This window comes from Phlebotomus papatasi, chromosome 3 (genome assembly GCF_024763615.1).
Source record: "Phlebotomus papatasi isolate M1 chromosome 3, Ppap_2.1, whole genome shotgun sequence".
Lineage (NCBI taxonomy): Eukaryota > Metazoa > Arthropoda > Insecta > Diptera > Psychodidae > Phlebotomus > Phlebotomus papatasi.
In genome coordinates, this window is record NC_077224.1 from 39,729,205 (window position 1) to 39,752,205 (window position 23,001).

The 23,001-nt window shown below is 33.1% G+C and overlaps 1 protein-coding gene across 10 annotated transcripts in view; it reads right to left on the reverse strand.

Annotated features, from left to right (window-relative positions):
• The window catches only part of LOC129805578 (tyrosine-protein phosphatase 10D), a 46,377-nt gene that overhangs the window by 13,430 nt on the left and 9,946 nt on the right, over window positions 1-23,001 (reverse strand). For 7 of the 10 annotated variants that reach the window (XM_055853589.1, XM_055853585.1, XM_055853587.1 and 4 more), the window contains exons 2-7: window positions 7,832-8,078; window positions 5,821-5,927; window positions 4,805-4,973; window positions 4,540-4,590; window positions 1,658-2,755; window positions 280-1,071 (exon numbers count right to left, since the gene is read on the reverse strand). In XM_055853589.1, coding sequence (XP_055709564.1) covers window positions 280-1,071; window positions 1,658-2,755; window positions 4,540-4,590; window positions 4,805-4,973; window positions 5,821-5,927; window positions 7,832-8,078 — 2,464 coding nt within the window. The remainder of the gene's footprint in view (window positions 1-279; window positions 1,072-1,657; window positions 2,756-4,539; window positions 4,591-4,804; window positions 4,974-5,820; window positions 5,928-7,831; window positions 8,079-23,001) is intronic. The other 3 variants (XM_055853588.1, XM_055853593.1, XM_055853590.1) reach the window with 1 other exon arrangement.

The following is a 23,001-nucleotide window of genomic DNA, read 5'->3' on the forward strand; positions in this document are numbered from 1 at the left end:
AAACGATGCGAATTTTCTTTTTCTTTGCAAAGAGCTAGTTCGCCTTTTCTTAGCCATAGGAAGGATAGATAATTATTAAACTCATGTGACGAAATGAGAAATGGTAAACCAGTTCTTTGCAAACAAGGTGAAAATTCGTATCGTTTAAAGATTCTCTGTGTGCGAACCAAGCCTACATTCCCCTAAAGTGGGTCATTTTTTTTTAAATTTTATTATGTACAAAAAGCCTACGTGATCCCTGTGAAAGTTTTATTAATTTGGCAAATTACTTAAACTCACCTGTGAACGTAACTTTTCGGTCTGTGTCATTGGCCAATTTCTCCTTATCGAGAATATCGGGGTCGCCAAGAGAGAAGCGATAGAGGTCAAATTTGGAAGACATCTGAGGTGTTGGTGTATAGCTTAGTGTAACTGTATCACGTTCTTGGAGGTTGTTTACCACAAACACCTCCGATTGGATTAAGGGTTTAGTTCGTGTGGTAAGTTGCGTAATATCACTGGTTAGTCCGTAGGAGATGGTATGAATGCGGAACTTGTATTGAACTCCCGGCATCAGATCCCCAATTAAGACATGAACTGTTGGTGTTTCGTCGACATTCAATTTTCCCTCGGATTGATCTCCAATCCAACTCATTGGAATCACATAGTGTTCGGATACATTCTTGGTGTGCACTTGATCGGGATTTGCCACTGGCCACCAGTGTACAAAGTATGTCTCAACACGTCCTTCTGGCCTTGGCCACTCCAATGTGATGTTGGTGGAGTCAACAAGGGGTATGATGTTTGAGACTGGATTGGGTCTTACTGTTTGATTAACATGCTGAGGATTGGGACTTTCAACACCATAGCTCACAGTGTTAACTTGTATTGTGTACTTTTCTCCTGGCGTCATGTCTGTCACATCAGCTTCTGTTGATTTCACTGAAGGCAGACGAATCCACTGACGTTCACTTTCAGTACGATAGCGAATTGAATATTCACTAAATTCACTCTGAATCGGTGGCATCCAGCGTACCAGCACGGAATTGCTTGTCACTTTTTCAATTGTCATGTTACGTGGTGAATTTGGATCTGGAGAGAATGGAAGTAGAAGTATGTTAAATTGATATCAAATGCAAATGCGTCTTATTGAATTTTTCATGTATTCAAGGTATTTTGCAAATACAATTCAGGAGAAAGAAAATAAAAAAAAGAACTATAAGTGCAATGTATTTTCGCAAAAGTAAAAAAAAAAAAATAGAAATGGGTATTTCGTATTTTTTTTCTTGTGATATATATTTTTTTAGTTTCAGCTTAATCCAGGTATCATTAAAAAGTGCATTATATACGAACTGCTATAGAAACTCAATTGTCCGATATCTCCAAACTTTAAAGTTTTTCTCATTAAAATGATTGAGGAAAAGTTTTATACCAAGTTTATAGAAAATCCGCACAATTTTACTTCAAAAATAACATTTTCCAATATGTTCATTCGAAAGTAGAAAAAAGTAACTTGAACTATAGTTACTTTTTGAACAAAATGTATGAAATAGTGTTCAACTTAATGGGATGTAAAAGTTTCAGGATATAGGAATTCTCTAGTTAGAGTCTGAATTGTGGTTTGTAATATGGAAATAGCATATTTGGAATTCCATAGGAAACTTTATAAAGTACTTACAGACAGCTTGAAAATATGCATGAGGTTCACTGCGAAGTCCATGGCTCAGTGCAAATACTTTTATTTCATATCCTGCTCCAGGATACAAATTCTTTATGACTCTTCGAGAGTCTGTTGTGAGAATGGTCTTCACTTCACCAGTATCATTTCGAGAATACATTATCTCGTACTTTTCTTGCCGGGAGTTCACATCACTCTTCCAGCTGATGTTCAATCCCTCACGAATGGACTTGAGATCCTCGATGATTGGGGATGATGGACGAGTGACAACATTGATGGTTGATTCATTAGATTCAACTTTGACTGAAATTGCTTGAACTGTTACGGAGTAATTACGTCCTGGCAGTAGTGTTTCGAGGGGATATGTTGTTTTGTCGGTGTTCATTGTACTTGAGTCACCGTTGTAAATCTCAACTTCGTGGTAACTTATTTTGTATTCTTCTTGCGTACTTGCTGGATCGGGATCCCATGTTATGGTCACTAAACCTGTTTGTTCGTTCGTGAATGATCTTAGGCCAAGAACTGGTAAGGGTTTTAGGGTAACGTCACCCGTTGCTGGCCATGAAGTCACCTTCCCTGACACTGTTTTCACTACAACCTGATATGACTTGCCCGGTTCGAGATTTTCACGAAATTCGAGCCATGCTACACTATCACTTGTCCGAGGGACAAATTGCTGGCGCCGCGAAGTGGCCAGCGACACTTGATATTTGTCAAACTCACTGTTGCCTTTTGGTGCTTCCCACATCACTTTGAATGAGTTAGATGTGATTGAGTTCCAGTCAAAGCTCACATTCATTGGTCTTAATGGAACTGTACGATATTGAGCGGTAGTTGGCAATGATATTTCATCCTCTGACATGGTTTGCACTGATATGTTATAGGCTCGTCCAGGTACCAAACCCTTAAATGCCGCCTGTGCTGGTCCAGGTGGTTCACCTTCTTTTTCCACGTAAAGTACACTTTCTAGGGCGTCAGCTGGTTCAATTGACACCTTATAGTGGGTGTAAATTCCCGCTGGATAGGGTGGTTGCCACAAAACAAGCAATGTTGTCTCATTTCGAAACCAAACAATAAATTTCCCCGGTGTATTTGGTTCTAAGATTGAACAGAGAGAAAGAAAAGTAAAATGAGGATGTGATTCAATTCGTTGTTTATTCAATGTGCTTCCAGAAGGAAAATCATCTACACTATAGTATAAATACAGAAATGTAAACAAGCAGTGCAATATACTATAGAATTCACAGGCTTCGTTAGAGATACCATCTCCGCAAGCACCGTGAAAAGTTAATAAGAGAATGATATTGAATAATTTATTAATATATTAGTTGGTAATGGTGATTATCAAACATTTAGGGGTGAATTTGTTAAGATAATGCATGCGCTAATGTGATTTTGTATATCAGTTAGGCAAGATCATTTTCCCAACCCAAGTCCGGTAATGATATTCGGTAAACATACGCTGATGAACAAAACAAAGGATGATATTGAGAGGTCTGATTTAATGCCACTGGAAGATACTCCTTGAAATTTTTTTTAATTTTAATTAGTTTTTTATATAGATTTTATGAGATTTTTTTATTTCATTTCAGAATAAACCTTCTCTAAACATCGTGACGCCGGAAAACTGTCTCCTGGCCTTGATATTCATAATTTCAATATTACTTAATTGAGACCGAAACTTGAAGTACATAAGGTACGTAATTATTTTCTATACTTTCTTTTTTAATATTATTATAGAGATAATATTTACTGGCTTATTACTGCCAAAATTTAACACTAACCTATATATTTGGAATATTCTTACATTAATTACTTTGTGAATTTTAAACTTCAATGTCGACCGTTTTTGTTTAATTTAACAAAAATTGAGTTCAATCGTCAAATGAATTCTTAGAAAATAAATATTTAAATTAACATACGCTGATGAACAAAACAAAGGATGATATTGAGAGGTCTGATTTAATGCCACTGGAAGATACTCCTTGAAATTTTTTTTAATTTTAATTAGTTTTTTATATAGATTTTATGAGATTTTTTTATTTCATTTCAGAATAAACCTTCTCTAAACATCGTGACGCCGGAAAACTGTCTCCTGGCCTTGATATTCATAATTTCAATATTACTTAATTGAGACCGAAACTTGAAGTACATAAGGTACGTAATTATTTTCTATACTTTCTTTTTTAATATTATTATAGAGATAATATTTACTGGCTTATTACTGCCAAAATTTAACACTAACCTATATATTTGGAATATTCTTACATTAATTACTTTGTGAATTTTAAACTTCAATGTCGACCGTTTTTGTTTAATTTAACAAAAATTGAGTTCAATCGTCAAATGAATTCTTAGAAAATAAATATTTAAATTTCACTTGAGAGAAAAGGTCTGTTAATTTCCCGGATATATATGTTATTAAAAAGTAACCTAAACACTGTTAATGCAATATGCATTCCATTGATATTGTATACTTATAAAATTGCTGTAGTACATTTTTCAAACCATGTGTGTAATCGCCACACGTGAAAAAAAGAACATCATACATCAATGCTAAGTATTTTATGTACCACCTGAATAAACTGAAGTAACTGAATAAATAGTCAACATCTAACATTTTCTGCGTCGGCGAAATTTAATTTAAATATCTGGGTCTCTCTTTGCCGTATATAAATAATGACATCATCGATATTACATAGATTCAATGACCCTATTTATGGGACAAGCAGTTCACATTAAACATTATTATAATCTGGGGTTCATATCGATATTAATTTTACACTATCTGCCATGATGATGGGTAATTTTTGACGAATAAAATATTAGGTTATATTTCTTTTTATCTATATGAAACATACACAAGCAAACATATCTTTTACCTCGTAAAATTTTTATATCCAACAATTCTTTATGGCGAATTCGTTGTTTCACTGCTCCAATGTGAATTGTGTTAAATGATTTTGGTGAGCGCAATGATAATGAGAAAGTGTCATGTATGTTAGTAAAAGAATTTCTTTTAAATGAATAGACGGAAAATATTATGGTAGTAGATGTAAGATATGCAAAACAATCACCTTGGGAAGCAATTTGATTAGAAATTCCAATGTGATATAACCAATAATATAACCAATTAAAATATCTTACTCGTGGTAAAATTGCGACTGGTGTATGCAACAGATTCCTTTCCATCGAAAACGGTGTATGCTTGCACTTGATATGTTGCACCGGGAGTTAATTCCCTCAGTGTATACTGCAGAGAATTATTTTCAATGGGAATTGTGCGATTTGTGGAACAGTCTGATAAACCAACGACCTGCAAATACAAAAAAAGGCAAAACGAGACTCAGACAATGTGACGTTATCACAAAATTTCATTATATTGTGCACAAGGTTTTACAGATTCACACAATTCTGTTTACATTTCCGAAGGCAATAAAGTAATATCAATTAATTGACTGAAGTGGCAATGTTTCTAATTGAGAACTTCAATTTCATGTAAAATTTTATTTCTTTTAAATTAGTTTTGTTTATTAATTTTTTATAAATTAGATCGAGGACATATATTTAATTTCTTCAAAATTGTTGAGCACATGTATTAAAACTTTTAATGAAAATGATTCAAATTGAGATTTCAGAGTCATAGTAAATTCTTCATATTTCTTCCTATGCCCTTGAAGTATTGGTTTTCTCTGAAACTACATTTATTATGACTAATATTTAGTTAATTTTGAATTCTAGTAATTTTAACATTTTTTTTTCATTCTTTACCACAGGTCTACATTAACTACAAAAAGGTATTTTTTTATAGCAAATATAATTTTTGGTCATTCGAGCCGAATAAATACATAATACACTGTGATATTTTCAGTAACAATTTAAGTTCTTCAAAGCTATGTTTCTTCAAGTTATTTACAACAAATCAGGTAAAAATGTACCTAATTTCACAGTAATTATGACCACTAAATAATCCAATAACTTTCAACACAAATTCTTCTTAACAATCACTAATCTCAAATCATACTCACAAATGTTCATATTAACAAGTGTAAACATTGGTAATGCTTCTATAATACCTTGAAACCAATGATTAAATTGGAAAGTCTGTTTGAATGGATGCCGTAAATGAGTAAAGCAATATGGAATACAGATGTTATATTTACCCGTAGCTTAAAACTAGTGAAATTGCCTTGTGTGGGCGGACTCCATGATATGAGGACGGTTTTACCACTTCGTACAGAAACTGAGAGATTCGATGGTGGTTCAGGAGCTGTAAAAAAAGTAAAAAAGATAGATTTCTCATCAATAATTTTATTGAGGGTGAAATGGGAAAACTTTTATGATGTATATTCTTTGAACTACTCATTCTCTCTACAATAATGCACAAGCCGCAAAATTTGCATATATTTCCCTCAGCGCATGAGAAACATAGAGGAAGTTTTGCTTTTTGGTAGTGATTCAACTCAATTCAAAATTTTATCCACGTACAATCTGCATAAATTTGCAGAAAGATCGTTCTACGAATTTTAAAATTAGTTTTTAATACTATCCTCACAATGCTTTGTTGCATCAATATATTGTTGAAGATTATTCCTATTATTGATTGTTTTAGTTTTTAATATTCCATGGAAAATTTCAGTTATTTATATTTTCTGTAAATAAAATATTGTAAAGTGCTTGTTATTTGTTCATATTTTGAAAATTGCAATTCTGTGAATTTTTATCATTTACACAAATACTTGATATGTTTTAGAAAATTTGTCTGCTTATTATAAAATAACGAAGAGAATTATTGAATATTTTGCTTCAGGGTTATCGGCGTACTTAATAGAAAAGGATATCGTAAGATAGTCTTTTGTATGAAGCAAAACCTGTTCGTATAACTTTAAGAAATTTTTTCTTTCGTAACACATAAGACGAAATATTAAGTTTGACCAATTTTTTTAACACTAGGTCTATATCGATGGCTCAGAATATAAAACGAATAAATCGTAAATGGCCAACTTTACAGGAGAGTTATTTCAAGCTGAGATTTCACATGCTGAGTATAGGATTTTTAAGATTTGAAACCCGTATAACTTTTGGAATACAGTAGACTCTCGCAAATTCGGCTCTTTTAAGATCGGGCTACTTTTTAATTCGGGCATCGGTTACATTTGAAAAAAGTTTGTTGTTATTTTTCAAGTTTAATTATGATTATCAAATGAATCAAATATGCTCAAATTTGGCATAGTTTGTCTTAGTTTTGATGTGATTTTGCATTATTGAGGGATTTTCATGCAATTTGCGTTATATATGACTGTGTAAACTCAATATCTATATACACATGAATAAAAAATCGTTGCATTTCAAAAAGTTTGTCGCCCGAATTTCTGTCTAATTCGGCTGACATTTCGGTCCCATATGCCCGAATTTGAGAGAGTCTACTGTAATTAACTTTCCGGTATATAATATTCATAGGGAAGGTAAAGGGTGTCCAGGAGTACCCGAAAAGCAAAAAAAAAACAAATTTTGCAAAAAATCGACTTATTCTGACTTATTTCGGCAGGGAACACCTATTAGCAAGCAATTTCGTAAAAAGTTTGACAAGTCGGTATATTTATTTTCTTTTTTTATTTTGCTAAATTAGGATTCTTACACAATTTCGTTTTGCGTTTTAACGTAGAATTCAGACGAATTTAACTTAGTGTTCAATTTTTATTGCTCAAGAGCTCATGAAAAAGTAACTATCGCAAAGGATAAAATTACCTTCATGCGATTTTTTATAAGTAATAGGCTATTAATTAAAAGGTATATAACTAACCATAAGCTGCATAAGGGTTTGTGTTTTTTTTAGTCTTACTTATAACAATAAGAGTACAATGCTTTTAAACTAACTAGTTTAAATTTAGTTTGTATTTCTTGAGACTATTTCTTGTGAATGAAGACTAAGTTAGAGTCAGTGTCATCAAAGTTAGCTTTATTTGATAAGCACATTAAAACAAAGTTTTCTTACTAACAGTATTGCTGGATAATGAATGCATGAATCACGATTTGATTAAAATGTCTGGTGCATAAAATTTATACATAAAGTTGAAAACATCGCATTTCAAGTGCAGAAGTATATGAAATCGTGTGTTGATATGAAACCATATGAGAAATTCGGTTTCTTTCTCAATTTGAAATTTGCCTCACCTGTCGTGATTGAGACAGTCCAAGTTAGCCAATCATGATGAGTGGCATTTGTGTAGTACAACCAGAAATTGTACCGTGTTCCAGGTAAAGTGTGTGAAAATTGTATCCTGTCACCAATGTCACGTGATGCTATTGTTGTATTTGGTGCTGGATTTCCATACGGTGGATAGTAGTCTAAACGGTAGTATGAATCGTCTTGGCCCAAATTACCGGTTATTTCAATTACTAAATCAGCACATTGGCACAGCTGCAAAGAGAGAAAAAAAAGTTATCAAATTATTACACAATCCTTTCGTGTTACAATATGCTTTACATTTTTATTTTGTTAATCAAAGATAAAACACGAAATATTTGGGACTTGTACTATCATCTATTCAATCTGCTGGTATTTGCGTGTGAATAGAACTTTATACCCATATTCAAGATTGATGATGTGATTTTTTCATTGCAGATATGAATCACATGATAGATTTTTTGCTCAACGTATTGAGCATTAAAAGTCAAATATGCATAACAGAGATTGTAGCAAAAAGTATAGTGATTAACAAAAAAATTAATACTGTCTACAAATATTGATGCGCAATTGCTTTTGAACCCTCTGGTATATGAGTTAAATTAGAAATTTGAGCTCTCACGTTCTCATGAGCAATATTGAATGAATAAGTGTACTTAAACCTTCTCATGTGTTTAGTGTTTAGTGCACGTAAAGTACATTTATTTCTAAAATGGGTATTTATTGCTGGTGGCAGACATGGAATTTAGTTTTCCTATGTCATTTCACAATACACATATTGATATTTTAAGAAGATGGATTCTGAAGGGAAAAATTCCGATATAGCAATGAACGGTTATAATGGTCTTTGTCAAAGATTATTATTATACTGAGATAATTGTCTTTCATTTATTTTTTTTTAAATTATTATGAATAATTAATTGATTTAGGAAGCACATAAATTGCAAACTAATTGATTTGATATAAATTTTAACGAAATATTTTTGGGAGTTTGTACGAAGGGTACGAAGTATGACGTATGATTTTTAGCAAACATTATTTTCGTGATATATGAGTTAAAATCGTGGTCCTGTAACTTTAGATTTGACCGATGGCTGTCAAGTTTCACTTTAGACCACAGAATACGATATTTATAAGAATACTCATTAAAATATTGGAGAATTGTAGGGGTATGTACAACAAAAAAATGATTATAACAATGTGAAATAATGCTTAGACCGGAAATACTCAAAAGTCAATCATGCATGACTGAGTCTTCAAAAATGTGAACAATTGTCACTGTTTTTTCATCTTCCACAACACAATTTTGCATTCTTATTCAGGGGCAACCAAACCATTGTTATTCCACATTTTCTGTCTGTTATAATAATGATGGCATTAAAATGATTTCCACAAATCTCTTTTCCTCTCAACCTTATATTCATTTTAGTCTTTTATTATCATTAAAAATATTTAATTGTTTTCAAATTGAGTGTTGATGTTAGTTCTCCCCTCGATTTGAATGAAACTGCGAATTAAATACGTTTACATCGAATATCTATTTAACTGAAAATCTTCTCATAAAATTGCAATTCTGCTGTGGGAACTTTAATAGAAGATAGAACACGTTATGTTGTTTTGATGCTTTTACAAATACAATCTCTTATCTATATCGTTGACCCATTTGATTGTATGTGAGTGTTATTGGGGGAAAAGATTAAGTTTATTGAGCAGCAGGAGGAGATTCGATTAAATTTTCTAAGTTTGTATATCGGTTTAGGGTCACAACAAAATGGTCATTGTATTTTGAGTGCAGGGAAGTATTAAAGAAGGAAATTGTTGGTATACTCAGTTCTAACACCTTCCCATTGTGAAGGAAAATTTTGTTGCCTTGTGCAGCTTTCGCTTTTCACAGACATTTTCATTGTAAGCCCAACATTTGTATATACATAGATTTATATAAATATTATTTACATTATATAGTTGCGCTCTGAGTGTAGAGCAAAATGAAGGAAAAAGTAATTTTGTGAGATTGTACACCTTCATTCACGACACTTCCTTTTCCCCCTGTATGTGCATTTCGTATTATAGTTCATATATATTTTGTATTACAATAAAGAGGGAGTTTTCTTCTATATTCTTCAACAACATTCTTTCACTCTGGTGTTGATGGAGGAAAAAGTAATTAATTATTTATAACTCTCTCAGGTATACTATTTATCTATTTTGTTTCTTTACTTCACAACGAATACCGCTAACAGGTATTGTTGAAAATGTGTAGCACTAAGAAAAAAGGAAAGAAACTAATTGAAGTTTTTATAGCACATTTCCATTGGGAGTTGCCACACATCAACACAAAAACATTTTGAAGTCTCCCCTAGACAGGCTCTGGTAATATTTCTGATGAATTACACTTGAATATTTCTCCCTTTTGATGGGGGGAAATGCAAGGTGTTTCTTCAAATGTATCCCCTGTGGATGTTATACGACATTGTCTCAAATATAGCTTTTCATATTGTGTGTCTGTCTCCCACTCTCACTGTGTTAGAGCATTTCACTCATATTTCAAGTGCACATTTTCAGGTGAATGAACACACAAGCGCATTCAGGCAACAAATTCATGCATTTCCAAAGCAAGAGAGATAAAAGATTTCTGTCAAAATTATGTAAAGATAGAGCTTACATAAAATTTGTACATTTTATGTGTGAAGTAATTTTTAAATTATATTGGATATTTAAATTTCATTTGAACATGCAGGAAAACATTTTTTTTCATTTGCGTTCGCTCAAACTTGGTGGTATTTTTCAACTTTTGTGTGTACCACCAAACCAAACTTGCAAAATTCATTTAAAAATCTCGAAACTATTCCAAGTTGTCACACGGGAATTTTCACACTCAGCTTAATCTATGAAAGAAAGTTTAATTTTGAGGGAAACTTCGTGGTTTGGAAGTTTTCCTGCGGTTTCGGTGGAATATTGGGGGTTCTATAGAGTATATTTGTACTTTATATTTCACATTATGTATTGACAGTGAACTACGAGTATAAATGAAATATGTGTATTCATGTGAAAACTTTGAAATTTAAATTGAATAACTGGGGAAGTCGTTAAATATAATAAGAAGCATTTATCAGATATTAATTATAAGAACTCTGTACGCAAAGAACTAATAATTAAACTTTAAATCAATGACGTTCTTCAGCAGAGGGTGGGGAAATTAAGTATAGGGTGGGTTTAGGCTTTCGAAATGACTTGAATACTAGTATCTTCTTAGCTTAAATTTTCTAAAATTGTCGCTCCCATAGAAATGGTGCTCTGATTTTCCACTTACTATTTGTCCGCTGATTTTTCAATAGAAAGCAAAGTTGCAGTGTTCTTTGCTGTACCTTTAGCATATACAATAAATATATACAATTTACGTAGCTATAAGGTTTAATTAGTTTTAGACGCAGCTAGCTTTGAATTTATTACAGCGCCTCTTTCCAAAAAAGGGAGAAAATTTGCTAGGCTACATTAGTAGGGGGAGGCTTTGATCGTTCGCACATACGCTACCTTCAGACACTTCATATTTCTCCCATATTCCTTTATGAATCTCACATATGGCTATATATTGTAATAGCTAACCTTAAATCCCATCTTTCCTGAAAAAATTGAGAGTCTAATCCTTTTTTCCTAGTTTCAGGAAACAAAAAATAAAAACAGGTCCAAAACTGTAATTTTGCTGTGCAATATTTCATACGATTGTGCAGAATTAATATCACTTTTCTGAAAAACTACTATCACAAAGGGTAGAAGGGTTATTAGGAATCAGATTTATGTAAAAATCTTTTAGGCTGAACAGGCACTTTTTGTGGGTGGAACAAAATTCACAAACTTGACTCAGATTCATCGATCGCACATAGAAGACTGCTTCTTTCAGATATTTTCCAGGAAACTTCATTTTAGATACGATCCCTCATATTCACATCTATTGTAATCTACCGATTTGATCCACCACTAAAAAGGAAAACTTAAAAATCGTAAAGTTGATAAACAAGAAGTAATTTGACTCAAATAGGCTGCAGTTGAGTAATTATTAAGCAATTTTGCATTTCTTTGATATAAAAATATTTTTCAAGCTTGCACAAACTGAATGTGCAATGAAAGAATCACATCTGCAATAAGCTCATACAGTTTACAACTGGTTTTTTGACAATCTTTGACATAACCTCACTATTGTGTTGTTTTGCATGACAAAGAAAAGAAATTGTCCGTGAGAAGCTGTTTTGTGAAAATTTTAGCTTGTTCACCTGCTGAAGCTCAATATCTGTGCTAAATCCCGATTCCTGCAGCTGCAGGAACAGAGAAATCTTCAATGATGCGCATTCAAACGTTTTTGTGCATATCCGGCTCCGTGGAGGAATGGTGGAATCTTGTGTGGTCTTCTCGCTTGCAGAGTTTTAGTCAATTTTTAGCTTTAAAAACTTATTGATTCGTGTAAATTTGGTGATATTTGGACTTTTTAAGAAAGTATTCATCAGATTTAACCGTTTCCGGAGTGAAATTCTCGTAGAACCAATCAAAAAAATGGTTTTTAATGTCAATAAAACATCCCTCAGAAAAGTTCCAAAAAAGTGATATTAAAATGTTTTATTCTATATAAAAATGGTTTAATCAAGTAGATTAGAGTTCCCTTTAAACAATGATGTGCAACTTTTAGTGTCCGGTGCAAAATTTACGGTGAAAATGGGGTGTTCAATGATGGCGTGAATCGTGTGCGATAATAGAAACTTGATTCATCTATCGGATAAATCGCCATTAAATTTTAATTTTCCTCTGGAGGAAAATCTAAGGATTTCCTGGAATTTTGTTTGGTGGGATTATAAACCTTATAAGTAAGACATTTTTTTGGCATAGTTGGAGAATCCATACAGTTTGCATGGTAGTCAGAAAAAATCACTGAACTTGAACATCATTTTTGTATGCGAAAGTTCAAAGCCTCCCCCTACATTAGTAAACACTATTGCAAGAATGATTCGAAGTATGCTCAAGGTAGGTGTGGCAGGAGCAGTTATGGTCCCGGGGTCACACTCATTTTGATTCTCCTCAATAGGGGAGAATCTGCATGTTTGAGACCAGTGGATTATTTTTTTATTATATAAATAAATGTGAGATAAACATTAATAGAGTTATTTTAATAAAGTCTATACTAGTGAGTATACTAAGCGCTTTACAAAATTTCAAGAGAATTATCTGAGTTTAGGAAATTAAAATAGAAAAAAAGCGTCTCATACATGCCGGCTTTCTCCTATATGAAAAAAAAACAGAAATAAGAAAATTATCTAGAGCGTATAAAATTTTAACTTATCCAAAAAATCTATTATTTGTAAATCTTCCTTTCGGCCAATTTTTCAGTCTAGCAATGCTAAATATTGCTAGACTGAACAGTAAACTGATCTTTCTTGTGAGCCAGGATCCAGTGGTATGTGTATTACACTATGCAACGCAAGGATGAGTTACCGAGAAAATACAATCATTCAGGAATTGATTTTGAGCTAACTTAATAGAAGCTGTCGCACTATATATAGATTGATATAACATAGTAGTCTTTTTTTTTATTAAAGTATCTCTTTGTAATTTCGCACGTTATTACACATTATTATTGACAAGGTAATAAGGGACAGATAATCCTAACCGGCTTATGTAGGTGAGATTCTTAACGTGAGCTAACTCGGAGTGCATGCAAATTCGATTTAGAGCTGAAGTTGGGAGACGCCATTCAGTTATCTTGAATCAAATTCGTGAAATTATACAAATTTTGTATTTAAACCAAAATATCAAAGATTTGGATGGAGTGACAGAAAAGTGATATATGGGTGAAATGTAGACCAGAATGTACTCTATAATTTTCCTATAGAACATGATCTCATCGATTACTCAGAAGCCAAGATAAGCGAGGTTTTTTGTTTCTTAACTCGTTTTTTCATCCAGAGTTCCCCAAGTAGTCATTTGTTGAACTTCAACTATATCAAAGAATTGTTGTATTTTGTGGAACTTTCCATTTAAAACCATATTTTAAGTGCCTTTGTGGAGTAGAGGCAGTCAAATTGGCATCTGATGAGTGATTTCAAAGCGTTATTATGGGAAAAATCAATTTTTTCACACTTAAACGGCAAAATCGGAGTGATAGCGTAGTCTGAGCGGAAAATGATGTATGGACGAAATGTAGAGACAAATGTGCTCTACAATTATGTTGAAGTAATCATCAAAATCGGTTCAGCGACAGTCGAGATAATTGAGGTTATGTGATATTGAAATTGGTTTTTCGACTGTGGCGCCCCTGGTGTTGGTCCCACAAAGTTCAAATGTTCTAGAAAGTTGTAGCATTTGGTGAGATCTTTCGTTTAAGCCCTTATTCATCAAAATCGGTCACATAGAACCGGAGATATGATTTTTTGAATTTTGTGAACTTTGACCCCTCATATCTCCGGTTCTATTGAAACCACAGCGCGCATACGCACCATTTTGGAAACGTCCCAGACTGGACTACAACATACTAAAATTTCATTAACTTGCACAATGCCGTTTTTGAGAAAAGTGACTTTGAATTTCGATGAATTTTGACGCTATCACAGCGCCACCTGTGGTGACTTTTTGAACTTCCATCTGAAAGTGCTCATCGAGACGAAACCAAAAAGGTAAAATTTAGGTCGATATGTTAATTAGAACCGGAGATAGAGGCCGGTCAATGTTCGAACTTTGACCCCTTATAGCTCGGGTCAGGGGGTTATGGTTCGACTTAAGGTTTTTTTTGTTTGATAGGTATAATCAACGGCTACAACATACTAAAATTTCAGCCCGATGCACAATGGAATTTTTGAGTTATTTAACTTATAAGATTTAAAAATTTTCTTTTTAATAATAGCGCCCCTAGCGGTGGTTTTATGAACTTGCGATGTTAGAAGGGGAAGTGGCATTTCACGAGAGCTTTCCAAAAAGCCCTCACTTTTTAAATTCTGACAATTAGAACCGGAGTTATGGCCATTTTAAGAAATTTTTTTTGGACCCTTATAGCTCAGGTCTGGGGGGTCAGGGGACCTTAAGTTTGGTATTGATGGAAAGCTCTAAGGCCCAGCTATAACATACTAAAATTTGAGCCCGCTCGATGCCATAGGGGCGGAGCTATTGAGAAAACAAAAAAAGGGGGGTCTTCAAAATGGCGGAAGGAGGGGTGGGGGGTGGGGGGTCAATGCACCAAGTTGCAATTTTCACCCGATATATAACCTTTGCCGAAAACCGCAAGTCGATATCTTTTTTAGTTTAGGAGCTATTAAGCTCCAAAGAGCGGCCGGCCGGCCGGCCGGGAACGTAAATTAGCCACATATATATTCGTGATCAGGAAGTGCTGAAACACATTTTGGCCAAATTTGAGGTCGATCGGACGACATGAAATTTTGTTAGGATTATAGTAGGTGAGATTGTTAAGAATCTCACCTAAAATGCAAGGCATCTTTATTTTGGATCAATTGAATGAAGGTTGTCCAAAAATAATAGATCTTTAGAAGGTCCTTTCTTTAACCAAAATTCTACGCAAAGGTGTATTTTGGTTCACTTATGATTGTCGACCATATGGATATTTAAGGCAAGTCGAGGTGGGAGTTCGGTCTATTTTTTTGTTCTTCAATTTATTTCCTCACCCAATGTTTCGATCCTGGATGGGATCTTCTTCAGGGCATCACCAGTAGAAGAGTCTTCCACTGGCGATGGATGAGGAAGTGTTGAAAGAAGAATTAGTGAAAAGTAGTGATAATTTCCTGATAATAGTTCTTCCAGATTTTTGATGCCCTGAAGAAGATCCCATCCAGGATCGAAACGTTGGCTGAGGAAATAAATTGAAGAACAAAAAAACAGACCGAACTCCCACCTTGACTTGGTGTATTTTGGTTTTTACTTGAAGTTATAAGTATATTTTTAAAGTTTACTGTAAGCACTTTAAATATTTGCTCAAGAAAATCCATTAAGATAATTTGATATCAATCTTGAAACTAGGAAATTCTAGTCACAAATTTAGTAGATAAAACTCACCTAGAGGCCAATTTCACTACAATACTCATGTGATCATTCACTGCAATACCTTTCAATAATGCATGAAGAAATTTTATTTCCCTTGAGAATTTATGTGTTTTCAGTTCACATTTCGTTTTGTCTTTATTAAATCTCCGATAGATCGAAAATGCATTTCCCACCTTTTATATTCTGTCTATGTGGCTCATCGTGCAATTTTAATGGAATATACGATGAATGTATCTGACTTGTAGTGGAAAAATGCATGATACTGAATGTACCTACTATAGTAAAAGTCAAATTACAGCCACTTTGGTGTTGTGTGGTTGTTGAAGAGTGTACTTGTGGGGTATATTAAGTGAATAAAAATACTTGTTCAGGGAAATACCAACATTATTTCACATCAATGATTTCTCAACATGAGAGGAAGGATAGAAAATTCAACAATATTTCACCATAAGTTGCACATAATGTACTTTCTACTATTTTTAGCACGATGAAGGAAACAGAGGGTAAAGAACCACACAAGATGTAGAAAAGTAGCATCATTTTACTAAATAATTGATTCACTGACTTTTTTCTCTGCTCTTTTCGTTTCTGGTGTGTTTATAGAGTAGATATCCATAAATAACATGATAATATTCTTGACTTTTAACATAACCACTGTAAAAGCTATAAACTTGCAATGCTTCCGTCTTAGAATCGAAAGACATTACCCTCTTTCCCAATTTTAAACCATCTTCCTTGCTATCCAGATATACTTAAGTATTACTTTCATTTTCCTGTGTTTATACATATCCGATATGTATATTATATAGTCCTTCCTTACATAAGAAAGTACACAGAACATTGGTGAAACTCACAGAGCAAATATTAAACTGTAGCAATGTGTGCGAATATTTTGCAACCATGGCAACGAATATAACGAGCTGAAGAATCTTTTTTTTTTGGTATTATATGGCATTGTGCAGAATGTCCTGTGCGAATGAAAGCACTCTTCGTTTCACCAAGTGCAATCGATGAGAAAAAATTCTCAATTTCATATTAATGTCAATGGTGCTTTTTTTATGAAGGAAAAATTTATCTCCGTATCATAATCTTGCTTACACGAAGGGGAATTATTTCCAGGAACCCCTCTCAGAATTATTGTCGAAAACACCTCCCATTTCGAGTAAATTGTCAGAATGGTGTGACTTAAAGTCAATTTGAACTTAATCAGTAATAAATTTATGGGCTGTAAATTTTATCATTATGCTTCTGAATGTCGTGGGAAATCACTTTCATTTTTTCTGCACGACCCGTCACCACAATCCACTGATAAGGATTTGTTGAGTAATTTATAGCGTCTGAGATTTTATTGCTTGTTCTACTAGATTGCATTGGGATGAGTAGCAATTGTACACATTGATGTATTATTGATGAAAAATTGGAAACAAAGTTTCTAAATTACTTGACAATGACCTACACAAATTGTAAACAGGTTTTTCCTTAGTGCCCTAATAGGCCCAGGTTGATCCTCGAGAATATTTAGCCTGTAAAATTTGGCAGTAAAGATTTATCACAAACTACCTATCATTAGCTTATTGCTTAGGGTCAAATTTGTCCTTTGTATAAATTTCCTTCACCTTATCCTTTATTACCGAATTTTAAAAGATAAATACTTTTAAGGATCAGCCTGAGTCTATTTGGGACTTTAAACTTAAGCTTACATCGTCGGATGGATCAGCAATAGTGCCAACTTAATTTGCTTTGTGCTTCCAACAAATATAGTCACAAAGTAAATGCAGTTAGCACAGTTGCTGATCCAACCGATGACATGTCTTGATCTGTGTTCGATTTCTTAAGTAAAATAATAAGTACATAAGTACAGCTTTTGAAATTTTTTTTTAGAAAACAATATTTTCTTTATTATAGCACTGAGAAAAAAAAGAGGGTGCGATTAACTTTTTTTCCTCATAACTTTAACACTTTTTAAGTGTAAAATATATCAACATTTTTTAATGTTAATTTTACACCTTTTTAAGGGTAAAATTAACATGAAAAAGGGTAACTTTAACCCTCAATATACCTAAAAAGGGTAATATTTACACCGATTTTGGATCAATATTGCAGGGTAAAATTAACTTTTCCGGAATGTTATTTTAACTTTTTCGGATTTCTCTCAGTGAGTAAACATGTACTGTAATTTTATCACTTTTGTGAGTAGATAGCAAATAATAGTACAGCTGTTTTGCATAAGTTGATAAATTCTCAAATGTTAAACAAATAGAGGGATTAGTGTAATCTTTGAATTAACTCTGCAAATGGAATTTAGATTAAATTTGACATATAGATATTTTTTGCAAACTTTTGTAGTTTCCCATATTCTTACTTAGTTCGTTATGAATTTTACTAATTTGTTTTTAGTTTATGGCGATTATGGCCGATCAACTCTTTATCTTACGATTACTCCTAATTTACAAATTATTTTTTTTCGTTTGATGTAAACAAAGAACTTGACTAAATGTTAAATATAAACAAACTCATATTCCGGATTTTTGAATAAGCAGTGAATTTCTAGCAATTAAAAATCGATTTATTTACTTTAAAAAAATCTGTGCCATTTGTTTGGAGCATTATTATCTTTTTTCCCAGAATTTAATTTGTCAGAAATTTAATTTCCCTTACGCATTGCACCAACAAATAAAGAGGAAATGCGTAAACAAGAGATGTGCAAATTGTAATGTGATGCAATAAAAAAGAGGGTGCATTGTGCTAAAAAAAATTGGGATAGGAGGAAATTTATGGTTTTTTTCTTTCCTCAAGGGTGGCATTTAAATAAAAATCAATTATATTAATGTGAGATGAATGCTATTCACTTCCTAATTTATGCATATTTTTTTTGGGTTCTTTTTTATTATGTTTTTCCTGTCAGCAGCATATACTTAGTGCCGGGTGACAATTGTTAACATGACTAATGTTTATGTTGTTCTCCCTTCCTAGTTTGGTATAGTAAATTTTATATGTTGATATTCCTTTCTTGTTTTATATATAACTATACTATGCTATGTAAATGTGCACTTGTGAAAAACAGTCTGGTTCCACAGACAACCGGAAGATATTTAACCAATAAACGACATTTCGACCCTACACGCAGATATTTGTCTGTCTCTCACCCAATGTTGGATGAAGATGGTGAAACCAGCAGTCAGTTAGTACACTACATTTACAAACAATCTATTGGGGAGACAGGAATTTATACCGGAGATTTGGAATACGAATATTCAACAGCCGCTTTTTGCGACAAGGGGATGAGGATGATGATTGGAAAGGGCCCATAAAAAGGGGAATAAGACAAATCTCAAGTGTTCTCTACTGCCTCAATAACTAATATGACTGTCATATCACTTTAAGAAGCACAATAACAACCCTATGAGGGAATTTAATTACCAATTTGAATAAATTCTCCCACTTTAAATTGTTTACGCTTTCTTTTGCAGCATTATTTACCCTTGCACATATTGCGGAAAGTCATGAAATAATCCGTTCTAGGAATAATGTCAGTCATAACGAGGTTTTCTGGCACAGTATATTTTCCGAGAGAAATCCTCCACCCCTCGCAAAATAACCCTCTTCTCATTCACCCCTTTGGCAGTGACACTATGTGCGAAATATGCAATAAAATGCTGTTCATATCTTTGGATATTCAGAATTTCAATTTCTCTAAATCAGCACAAGTGTTGGAAACATGATTTGAGATAAGGATCTCTCATGAAAATGTGGCACGTGAGGATATGTAGTTAGTTACATACAATGTATATTTAACTGAAATATTTGTTGAGAGGGTCGCGTAAAAACTACTTTACTCCTCACTTGAACAAATACCGTCCAAATGCTCGACTACGGTGCATTTATATCAAGGGATTTTCAGCCACTTCAAATTTGCATTAAAGGCTAGAGAAATACCACAACAAAAAGTATACAGAGCCGACCAGTAAAAATTGTTTATTGGATAACCTCTACGTAGATTTTTTTCTCTTCGAATACATCGTGATTCATTGAGGTACTAAATTTTCACACTCTACCACTTCGTATTTTAAATTCTTTTATTTACAAATGTCTTTAGAGGCAGGGTATTAACGTCAGAAATCCCACAAACAAAGCTGCATGACTTTCAGAAAAAGTCCCCTCGGTTAATTTACACAGAAGGAATATTCCAGTTGAGATATAATAGAGATATTGAAGACGTGGCAACCTCTCCAAACCATTCTAGTATTGATTTGCCAAATACTAATTTTCCCTGGAATCATTAACATTGTGTCTAACACACCCCTCAAGTTAACTTTAATGCGTTAGGTATTCGATGTAAAAGTCTACTTGCACGTAAACAATTTTAATATTTAAATTACAATTCACAGTGCATGTCGACGGTTCCATTCCATAAGCTATCTCTAAATGACAACTTTTCAGGAGAGCCATTTGAAATTGGAAAATTCCTATATGTTGTCCGAAAAAAAAATGAAATAAGCCACTAGACGTAGAGCTCGATCTCAAGAATAACACATCTCTCGGAGTAAAAAGGCCTAAAACGTCTTATCATAGTATGGAATGGAGCCGTCGTTATATAGTTATAGTTGTTGAAACTCTGTCTAAACTTTAATGATGATGACGATAAATCACAGTAGAAAATACGGCCTTAGAATTTCCCTTGTTTAATATATTGAATTTTCCTAACTTGCAAGTGCAAGGCATTTGCCAAAAACCCAAATTGGGTTTATATTGCGGTTTTAATAATGAACTTTGGTTGTAAAATGAGGGAAGAAATTTGGTTTTCATATTAATTACAACGTATTATTGAATACATAACTGTTGCTTTTCATTGTACGAATTATTTAAAAAGTTCTAAAAACATATTTTTAAGAGTAGTATAGATGTAGTATGGTGTAGTAGTATAGTGCACGTTTTTTTAACCTAGACTCCGAGATGTCATTCTCTCAGTACACATTCCTGGATGTTTTATATCAAGTGATGCAAGTGAATGAATGAATGAATGGAAGAATGAGATGAATTTTTTTGAGATTTGGAACGCCTAATTTTTATTTAGTGCATTTGTATATCTGACACATGTTGGGAAGTTAATCCAAGTTTAACAAGGAATAAACTATACTAATTAATGAAAATGAAAGAGCTCTCTAATAGCTTCATGATGTGTGCTCATGTGCTCATTCATTTGTCTGCCATCAGAACAGATTTTTACAAAAATCAATCAACTGATAATGTTTCGAGCAACATGAATATTGTTATCACTATAAGTGAACTATCTCTCAATGCGTCAGACAGATAATTTGACTAATTAACATGGACTCTGCAAATTTACCTTGTTTTATTCCATTATCTTTGAAGTGGTAGATCTATGCTTTTATGTCTCCATTACTGGGTACTTAAAGCAAAAACCACAATATTTGAAGAGCTTATACATGTGAGTCTATCCAGTAAATTTTGCCTGTTTGATTGGATTTAAACAGCTCCCAAATAGGTAGTTTCCGAATTGACAGAGTTAAGTACAAATAATTTTGAATTCATACGTGATGGATATATTATTTCCGTTTCAGTAAATTTTATCTGAAAATTGAGTGCACTTAACATTGAAAAACGAAAAATACTAATACTTTTTGTCGGTATATCACGTGTATTTGAATGCTTAGAAAGTGTTTTTATGTCTTCTTCGTGTTGATGGAAATATTTGAAATTAATTTCAAAACATATCGGAAATGGCGGTGTATTGATTAACATTGGCGAAATATGTATGTGTGTGAATGGAAACAATGAGAAACAACTGGATATATATTTCATGTACATGTCTGTTATACAATGATAATGAAATTCCCATTTATATTCTCTCGGTATTCTGTACTATTAAAATTAAATTACTTCCTGAGACAATGTCACGATGAAGAGCCAACATCCCGTCTGATTATACAAAATTTTCTTTTCCACTCAAATTATTTTCCACCAACTTTTTTAATGCATCTGGCACAACTTTCAGTGCTCTCTAATGCATTTCTACAGTTTTAAAAGTGACTATTATATACATATTTTAGTATATATTTGGTTGTTTTGAAATGAATTGCATCTGGAAATTTTTTACTATACGCTTCAAATGTTTTCATGCATTTGAGAGCAGCCGGATATATGAAAAATCTGGATATTTAAGTTATCTGCGAAAAATTTCTAAGCAAATGAATTTGCGACTGCGAATTACTGCTAAACCACAAATAAAGAGACGTTGTTGAAGCATGGAGAGTCATGATAAAAAATGGATTGTACGTAGAAGATCGAGGAAGGAGTGCGCAGAAGCTTGTCAAATTCTGACCAAAGCCATAGGTGAAATTATAACTGTCCTATGGCGATGCATCGCCAATATCGAGTGTCGATTTTGGGTGATCGAGATGACAACTTGTATTTTTTGTCGCTAGTATCGATAACTGTCGCCACTATCGATTTATACTCTCGAAGTGAAATTTAGTGAACGTTATACATTTTTTTGTTTAGGAAATATTGTTTTTACTTGTTTAATTTATCTTTATTAAATTTTGTTAAAATAGTTCTCGTGAAATGTTTATGTATGTATGTTTATTTACAACTTAATGAGCAGAAATATAAAATATGTGTCATTACACTGACAGAAATCCGAAAAAGTTAAAATAACATTCCGGAAATGTTAATTTTACCATGCAGTATTGATACTAAAACGGTGTAAATATTACCCTTTTTAGGTGTGTTAGGGGTTAAAGTTACCCTTTTTCATGTTAATTTTACCCTTAATAAGGGGTAAAATTAACAAAAAAATGTTGATATATTTTTACACCTAAAAAGTGTTAAAGTTATGAGGAAAAAATGTTAATCGCACCCTCTTTTTTTTCTCAGTGTAAGGATTAAGGATACCTAGCTTAAGCTGTTTGGCACCCACAAAAGAAACAAGTACTACGCGCGAGTATCTTGTAAAAACCACCAATTTATTACCAAATAACATAATGCATTGATACTGAGTACTGATCTGTATAGTGTCACGTTTTGCACTAAAGTATTAAAATATTTTTTTTCTTTTTTGCAAAGACACATGGCATTAAAATGATAATAAAACTATATTGTGACT